General features: G+C 43.3%; 2 protein-coding genes across 5 annotated transcripts in view; one reads left to right on the top strand and one right to left on the bottom strand.

Annotated features, from left to right (window-relative positions):
• Nucleotides 1–9,304, bottom strand: part of MRAP2 (melanocortin 2 receptor accessory protein 2) — a 46,459-nt gene that overhangs the window by 12,398 nt on the left and 24,757 nt on the right. For all 4 annotated transcript variants that reach the window (XM_078852137.1, XM_073336573.2, XM_073336576.2 and 1 more), the window contains one exon: nucleotides 7,333–7,432. In XM_078852137.1, the coding sequence (XP_078708263.1) occupies nucleotides 7,333–7,432 (100 nt within the window). The remainder of the gene's footprint in view (nucleotides 1–7,332; nucleotides 7,433–9,304) is intronic.
• Nucleotides 1–9,304, top strand: part of CEP162 (centrosomal protein 162) — a 127,826-nt gene that overhangs the window by 105,537 nt on the left and 12,985 nt on the right. The window lies entirely within an intron of this gene.

Raw genomic sequence — 9,304 nt, 5'->3', positions numbered from 1 at the left:
TTCAGGTGTTGCTGATACTTGCTGAAATTGTGGCTTTTCCAAGACCCGGGAATTTTTCACGGGGAAGCAGATGGGGCCGTGCATAAGGGCCAGTAGGGTTAGCAGGAGGCTTTGCCCAGCAGGGGGGCTAGTACTCCTGGGGAACAGTCTTTCACCCCCCTCCAAGGGTGGAGAGAGGGAGATGAGCAACGGGCTAGGTCCTGCACGACTGGCGCAGGAGGTTCCTCAACTGGCCCTTGGTGTGTACACGCCCCTTCCCCCCAGCCACAACTGCCCTCCCACCGCCCTTACTTTGTTTTGGTTTTTTTTGTTTTATTTTACTAATTTTTTCCCCAATAAAAACCAAATACATTCCCAGGACATTAAAAAAAACCAAAAAACACACCACACCCAAAGCGAAGGGACTTCCTCCAAGGAAATGACAAGAGGGGTGTGCCTAGTCCCACCCCTCGAAAGGACTTAGGTGCCTATGTCTGAACCAGAAGGAAAATGCCTCTCTCTGCTTGGTATTCACAGCCCTAGACCCTCTCCTGCAGTTCGGCACCTAAGCCCTTTCTCACCAAAAAAATGAGGAGCTGGTGTCCCCCCATTATAACCTTATCGCAGTGGTTAGCACACTCACCTAGGATGTTGAAGACTGATTCAAATCCCCCTTCTGCCTGATGTGGGTCTAAATCCCTGCTCCACATCTCCCAAGTTTCAAGTGAGAGAGTAAACTAACCACTGGGGTTATTCTGGGGTAGCTTGCTCTCTCACCTGTCTCCTGATGAAGCTATTCTATTATGTAAAAATATGAGCCAGACAGACAGAGTGAGAATGCTCTATAGCCCTATGGTTAGGGCACTCAGAGACTCAAATTCAAGTTCCTGTTCCAATGACTATATTAATTATTTAAACAAAGTGGAACAGCTTCAACATGAAACACAGAGAGACCGACTCTAGAATACTCTATAGCCCAGTGGTTAAGATACCCACACTTCTCAGATTCTGGATGAAATCCCAGCTCCATCGAAGCCAAGGGCAAAACTCCCATTGATTTCAATGGAACCAGGATTTCAGCCATTGTTTCAAACTGAGGACAATATAAAAGGCCAGGAGAGCAGCAGGATAGCTATGAAGGCTGGATAAATAGCTAGGAGACTAAGAAATTCAACACAGAAAAGCAAGGGAAGACAGCAGAAGGAATGATATAGCATCCATTGAGTGTCCAAGAGAACTCTAAACTCAAGATAGCTCCAGTCTACACAGACTTGTGCATGAATCTAAATATAGTTAGGCCATAGAATCTCATGCTACAGACAAAGGTTCCTGGTGTTAATGCACTCTTTGCTAGTCTACTTTCTTGTTTTGGTCACAGTATTATAAAAGGGTTATTTGAACATGAAAGGCACTATAGGCACACTGTTGAGATCAGTACTTGAAAATCAGAATGTCACATATGAATGTCATAGTTTTGTTAAAATAAACGTGTGAAACTCATTAAATTTGAATGATGTAACAAATGAACACCAAGGATCAGGGTTTAAAAGGATGTTAGGTGCCTACAGTTGCAGATAGAAGTCTCCTGGGATTCAAATCCATAGGAGTTTAGGCATTTTTGAAAATCCAACAAGGCACCTAGCTGCATCTTTAGGTACCCAAATATCTTTAAAAAACTGGCCCTAAATGCTTTAACATTTGAGTTTAGCTAGTAGTTAATCATTATCATAACGATCTTTGCTTCTCAGATGCTACCGCTGTCCAGTACATTTTCTGAGAGCTATATCCTAACTAACTCATAGTTCCTTCGAACTGGTCAGCTAACTTCATACTGCACAGACTATTGCCATAAAACCAAAACACTCCTGAAGATTTCATTGAAAGGCAATGCCTGTCATGTACAGACCTGCAGTTCTAAAGGTGGGCGTTAGCTAACACACATCTCATTTTGCATTTCAAGGTGAAGTATTATTTAGGCAGAACATAAAATATTTCAACAAATAATGCAGACGAGAACTGAAGGAAAATAATCCAACACACATTCAACAGGAGGGAAATAAGTGTACTGAAAAAGCCTTAAAGAGTGAAAGAGGAAAGGAGTTAAATATAAATTTACAATACCATGTAGTGGGAGAAAATGTCTCTATGAATTTAGGCTGCATACATGTAGCTAGTGAGACTAAGCCTAGAACTCTAGGTACAAGTTCTAGACATCCCCATGTGGGGGAATGTGAACAAAGTGGAAGGAAGAAAAGCAAAGATTAAAAGGCTAGAAGGACTGAGTTACGAATATATGAATCCCTCCTGCAGAGCCAAGCTAAAACAAACGAACAACAAGGAATGGTTTATTTGTAAAGCAGCTCAAGTGGGTGAGTATAACCAGGAGTAATAGGAGGAAACTGAACCAAGGATGGTGGTGAAGATTGGACAGGAGGGGAAGTTTTCTAGTGCTGAAGTCTGACAGTGGAGGCGTATCCTAAGGGAAATGACTGAAGACCCATAGAGGAAATCAATTTATGCTGGAATGAACAAAGGTATTGAGAATGTACTGTGTGTGACTCAGGAACTTACCATCTCTAAGGTATCTTCAAAGTATGACATTATTTGACTGTATTTCAGATGCAGTGCTATCTAGGGTGCTTATATGGCCACCATCACCGTAGGATCTGAACATCTCACAATCTTTAATGCATTTATCCTCACAACACCCCTGTAGAAGTACTATTCTCTCCATTTAACAGATGGGGAACTAAGGCTCAATGAGACTAATGCTCATTAGGTATTTAGGCATTTCTCTGCTCGGTGTTGTGACATCTCACCTCTAGGCAGCCTGCCACCTAGTGGAATCCTCAGCCCCAAGTAGGCACCCGGGCTCTCCATATATGCATGGAGATCATTAAGTGCCTAAGAAAGGGATCCTCAGAAGCCAGGAAGCTGATAGGAGAGCTACCTAAGCTAGCCAGGAGTGAAATGCTGAGGAGAGAGGCTTAAGCACCTCATAGGCTGACCTGGTGCACCTGACTGATGGAGGCACTTATCTCTGGCCCTTCTGCTCAGGATCCTCAGCCAGGAACCCTCTTCTAGAGTTAGGCACCTAAATGGTCAATGTGACTTAGGTTAGGTAACCCATAACCTAGCAGCAAAAACTATCAGTCTCTGTCTACTGCTTTATACCCCTCTCCTGCTCGCCTGTTTCCCTGTGTCCACAGCTGTCTTGTGTGGGTGCAAGTTCTTTCTTCCCACCTGTCGGTGGCCTGACTGCAGAGCCTAACTGGTGTCAGGCTTTAGGCATGCTCAGAGTATGTCTACAGGATTGGGCTCTCCTGGCAAGATAGGTGTTCCCCCACCTAGTTTGACAATTCCACTTTGGGGGTCTCTGGGGCTTTGATTTGAGCAGCTCATTAGCTGCAGGGTGGTGTCAGGACTTAGGTGGCTTTGCATGTGCCTGCTGGCAGAAACAAAGATGTCTTGGGGACTTAGGCACCTATCAGTTTAGGCAGCAGCAGTAGCTGAACGGTGGTTTTGAAAATGTCAGTGGCACTTAATGATGAATTTAGGTGCCTGAAGAGGCAATTAGGCTCATAAGACCCTTTAAGGATCTGGGCCCCAGACCATACAGCAGTTAACTCTAAATGTTTCATTCTGCCATCTGGTACTTTGCTCCCCTTTTCTGTGTATCACCACCTTCATTTCTACAACAGACACCTGTCCAACCCATGATCTTAGGGCTTTAAAAGATATTGAACAAATTGTCACCGTAGTGTAAGCAAGTGGAGCAATTGATACAGTGCACCTCAAAAGGTCATTTAAAACACTCCACACATTTCCCCTAAAAATAAATAAAAAAAATAAATAAAACAACCTGTTCAAAATAAGTCTCTGGTACAGAAAAAGATCAAGCTCAGCTTTCCCAAACTTGGACTGAAGTTTAGATGGTGAAGGTTAGATAACTAAATCTACATTTATGCATCTAAATTTTAAGAATTGTTGAGCAAGAGTGATTCCCACTAAATTCCTGGAGCACTGGGTACACCATATGTCTGGGGGTGGAGCAGGGAGAAGAGTCATCGCTTATACATAGGTGCATAAATACAGATTTCAGGTGTCAAACTTTGGTTAATTTGGGTACCTAAAGAGTAGTAGAAAACCATCTTATTCAATAAGGCTTTTATATGATGTGTCAATACTGATAAATAAGCAGCATAACGTTTAAACCCTATGTTACACAGAGAAGATCAATATGGTATAAAACGCAGGTATATCAGATTCAGTAGGATTAGAAAAGTTTGCCCAAGAGCAAAAAACATTGTCATTTTATAGAGTATTCTATTAGTAGAATTTCCATTACAATAATATCCTCTGCTTTACAAAACCAGTAAGCGTGTTCTAATAGTTTTTAATAGATTTGCACAGAGGAAGTTAAATTTTGTAAAGAGGAGAATATACAGTTATAAAAACCACAACACACTTAGGCTTTACTATATTAAGACCCTTTGTTATTGATATTTACCATTTCCCCCCCCAAAATTCCCAAGTTTTTGAAAAAGCCATTGTTCAGGTTTTACTGATTCCTCCTCCCCTCCCCTCCCTTCCCTTCCATTTTTGGGACCTGGGGAATTTTTGAAGGAGAAACAGCTTGGGCTGAGCTGAAGGGATGGAGTCAGGAGAGGGCTGCATCTGGTGGGGCGAGTAATCACAGGATATAGCCTTCTACTCTCCTCCTGACCCCAGCCCCTCAGGATGCCCCGTTCATTTCCCCTGCATGGGGGCTGGTGGAATGAGACAGGCAAGGAATCGGGCCCGCGCAGCTGAGACAACCCAACTACCGCAGGCAGTGGAAGGTTTCCTCAGCTGCCACATACAGAGAACACTGTCACTACCCGTTGTTTTCAGTTTTTGAACCAATTTGCTCACGCTTTTTAAATTTTTGAATAAAAACTGATAAATTCCTGGGAAATTTAAAACAAAAATAAATATAAAAAACAAAAGAGGCTTAGATGTTTACCAGCTCCCAAGCTTTGCACTATTGGGCACAATACAGGCTACAATGATTGAATACAGATTCTCTTTTTTCTGTTTATATTAGTCTGCCTTGCTAAATTATATTAGTCAACAATTTGTAAGTATAGGTTACAAAAACAGACTCGTGAGGTGCATATACTAGTTTTCCTAAGGCCATTTTTAAATGAGCTACAATGGAGCCTGGAAATCTAGACATAATATGCACTACTCCTACTACTCCTCTGAGCATTCTGTGCCAAAAAATTAAAAATTCTGTGCACAGTATTTTAAAATTCTGCAAATTTTGTCTAAATAATACTACATAATCACGCCAGTTGCAATTATTTTGGGTAATTTATTTCAAAATACCTGTCAGCAAGTATGTCTGTAACAATACAGACACTCAAAACTTCCCCCAGGAGTAGAGAGTTAAAGAAACACCTATGACAACCCAGTTCCTATTTCTCTGCCCCTTCCCTCCCCCAGAGCCCAGCCGGCCAAGATACCTGCACCCTCTTCCCCCCAGAACCCAGGCAAGGCCCCCCCCCTTGCCCAGACACCCACCTTCTCCCACCCCAGAGCCCAAAGATCCAGAGGGAGGAACAGCCTGATGCTGGGTCCCAGTCTTTCAGAGTTTGCTGTGCGCCGCCCTCTCCTCCCCTCAGGGCATGCTGGGAACTGAAGCTGCCAACTGAACCCTCTAGCTCTCTTCCCATCCCCCCAGCAGTGTCTTCTATGTGCAAGCTGGGCTCTGCGGGTCCAGCGGCCTCTAGTGGCAGCTAGCAGCACTGTAGCCCATTTCTGTGAGGGAAAGGAAATTCTGTGCGCACAACATTAAATTTCTGCAAAATTCTGCAGTGGGCAGAATTCCCCCAGGAGTAACCTACTGACAATAGTTGAAATAATTATTTTAAAAATAAAACAGATTAAGGGCAGCTGGTACTGATTAAAACATCTTCTCTTTTCTAGATCAAAGTGTCTCCTGTTTGTGTTATAAATGAAACACTGACACTCCTTAGCCCATTGTCCCATGTTTGGATGTGGTTTAACTAGGCTGCAACTTTATTAACTCATCTGGGAACTATCCAACAATAACTCATGCTTCCAGGCTTTACCCTTCCTTAATCATTTCAACCTGACAGGGCTGCCATCAGTCCCCCTCCACTCCAAAGTTGGTCCAAGCCAGTTACTGAGACTCCATTGCCCTCCCCTCATATGAGAGTTAAGGGCCTGGGGAAAGGGGGTTGTCTCTAGATATTAGAAGCCTCAATCCCATTATCCGGCTTCTTTAGGGGATGCCTTCTCCTAAGCCCACTTTCAGTTTATCAGGGATCTGGACCCCCTATAGAATGAGTAGCTGCTCAGGACACTTGCATCCAGGCATGAGCGGAGACTCAGGACTGGAGGGACAGGATTTAGATCCCCTCCCACAGGTGCACAAGGGCCAATGAGTTACCTGAGCCCCATGGGCCCACCCACCAGCTCAAGTGACGCCTTTTCATCCTCCAACTCTCAAGTGATGGGGAACTCTTAAAGAAGCCACTACCCTTTTCCCCCCTGCCAGTCTCAACATAAGACAATAAGAATGGCCCTACTGGGTCAGACCAAAGGTCCATCTAGCCCAGTATCCTGTCTTCTGACAGTGGCCAGTGCCAGGTGCCCCAGAGGGAATGAACAGAACCGGTAATCATCAAGTGATCCATCCCCCTGTCGCCCATTCCCAGCCTCTGGCAAACAGGGGGATAGAACAGAAGGCTGGGCAGCGTGCAGTGTAGATGTACCTCTAAAGGAATGTCATCAAGGTTCGGAGGCCTAAACTGGAGCCTACCATCTTTCTTTTAGACTGAATGTGTGCGCGTATGCCCATTATGCTGTCCTTCCTCTCTACTGCATTCTGATTTTGCTAAGCAGGTGGGGTATTAAAACATACTATACAGAAGTGCTGTCTCAAATGAGTTCTGAAAACAAAGCTTCTCGAATATTTTGGTGCCATCAACCTGGTCACAAGAACAAAATAGGCAGGCAGAGTAGAAGGGTGGTATAATATCTGCACTGACAAAACACATCCTGGAACGGCATAGAAACAAGCACCCTGGATTTGTCGTCTGTTCCGCAAAAGATGATTGATGTTAGAAATTGTGCTGCTCTGGCTTCTGAATAGGCAAACGTTTTAGTATCAGCTGAAGAGTATTTAAAAAAAAAATCTCCTTTTTTTATAGTAGGTAAAATTCTGGGCAGTTTAGCCTTGACAGTGTACCCTTTACAAATAACTCAATAGAAGGGACCATCACTGTAATGGGAAAAACATTTGATCAGCACATCACATTGCTGTCACACTATGATCAGACTCACTCTTGGTGCGGTGCTCCTGTCTTCGTCAGCAAGGTCAGCACAAAGAACATGAAAATGACAAAAACTGCCAGACCGACCCAAAATCCAATCACAATGGAATCTGCAGGAGAGAGGTAATAAATTGATTAGTGTTCCACCTTCACTTGTAAACAGGTTCCATTCCACATAATGTGTCATGACTCAGAGTTCAGAAAGGCTTTGTTTCTTATTACAAGACACATTCAACATCCTGACCGGTCAATGTACCGGGCACTATGTCTCTGGAAAAAGCCAATGGATATAAAAGTGACTAGTTCAGCATCAGATACATCAAGCATGCACAGCACTGAATGCAGAAACACTGACTAATTCAATTAGAGTCACCTCGTCTTTGATGCAGTACCTTATGTGAAAATCATCATCTATAATTTTTAGAAACTCTAATGATGTTTTACTACTGACAGCATCCAAGCACGGATGTCTCTCAAACTGAAGTCCCCCATAACACCACCATTTTTCTTCCCACACAAGTACTTGCGGAGTAACTCAGTGTTCTCTGGTTTGATCTGATGATCTGTAACAAACCCCACACTAGTACCCTCTCCTGGGCTTTGTTAGTTGGGACATTGATCCACATACACTCAAGAACGTTCAGCTCGAACAGCCACATCTTGTTCTTAAAACAGCTTGTTCTAAAGTGGGCTACTTAATCACGGTGGTGGATCTGCCACTTTGAGTCTCAGATGATCCAGATGTTTTCCAAAGCCAATGACGGGGCAGACAAGTGTTACTGTCAGTATCACTGTGGATCTCCCCAAGAAACAGAGCCAGTGTCCTCCAAGTTTTGTTTGGATGTCATAGGAATATAGGATTTGCTATACCAGGTGAGGTCAGAAGTCCACCTATTTCAATATTCCCTCTAACAGTGTCCAGATCCAGATGTTTCAGAGGAAGGTGCAAGAAACTGACAGTGAACAATAACCTGTCCCATTAGGGGATGGCCTATGGCCTGAAGCACAAAGGTTTGTATCCCTTCTAAATTTTATCTTTCTTCCTTTCTAATGTAACAGAAGTTGTCAACCATATAAATGTTTAAAGCCTTTTTGGAATACTACTAAGCTCTTGGCCTCAATGATAGTTAGTGGCCATGGCTAGATTCTGAGGTATCCCTCAGCACTGCTTGGCTCAGTGTGAGGCATATTAGGCGTTCTACTACATTTCTCTCCCTCCCAGATCCTCAAGGCAGGCTTTGGACTGTTATAACTTGTGCAAACTGAAATGGGTACCGCAGCCCATTCTGCCAGCCCAGGATCACTAGAATTCAGTAGAAAACAAACATACCAGGAAGACACCACAACTTTGTCAACAACCTTATTCCTATAGTCACGAAGAGACTGATCCAGTGACTACTGAAGTCAATGGGAGTCTCTTCACGGACTTTAATGAATATTGGACCTAGCTCAAAGGCCGCAGCACATACACACACAAAAAAATCTTCAGCTCTTGCAGCTGTTAATATCCCCCTAATGAGTGGCGATATAACCAGACTCCAGTTCCATAGATTTTAAATACAGAGGGAAAAAAGAAGGAAAACAGACAAAGCATTAACAGTACAAGCATGACTTCATATAAAAAAGTGATTTCAAACTGAATTGCCTTTCGGAAAATGATGAATATTTATGGAAACCTAAAGCTGCACAGTGGTTAAAATACAGGCGCCAGTTGCCTGGAGGATTTCTACATACGCTTTCCAAATTTAATTGGTAGTTGAAAAAAATACATTGTTCCCTTCACCCAACTGGGAGTAGTGAAAAGTAATGAAATACTAAATAATTGCTCTACGAAGCCTGCAGGGCTTTCAATTGCATTATCACTATGGGATAGGATTTTTCCTGTTTTACTAGATATTCTCCCCTTTTCTACTCCCTCAGCTACACCACACATATGCCAGCTAAGCCATTTTAAAAATGGAGGACCTCCCCCTCAATCACAC

This window comes from Lepidochelys kempii, chromosome 3, assembly GCF_965140285.1.
Source record: "Lepidochelys kempii isolate rLepKem1 chromosome 3, rLepKem1.hap1, whole genome shotgun sequence".
NCBI classification, from domain to species: domain Eukaryota; kingdom Metazoa; phylum Chordata; order Testudines; family Cheloniidae; genus Lepidochelys; species Lepidochelys kempii.
The sequence above is the reverse complement of the archived record's forward strand: the minus strand, read 5'-3'. Positions and strand labels throughout refer to the sequence as shown.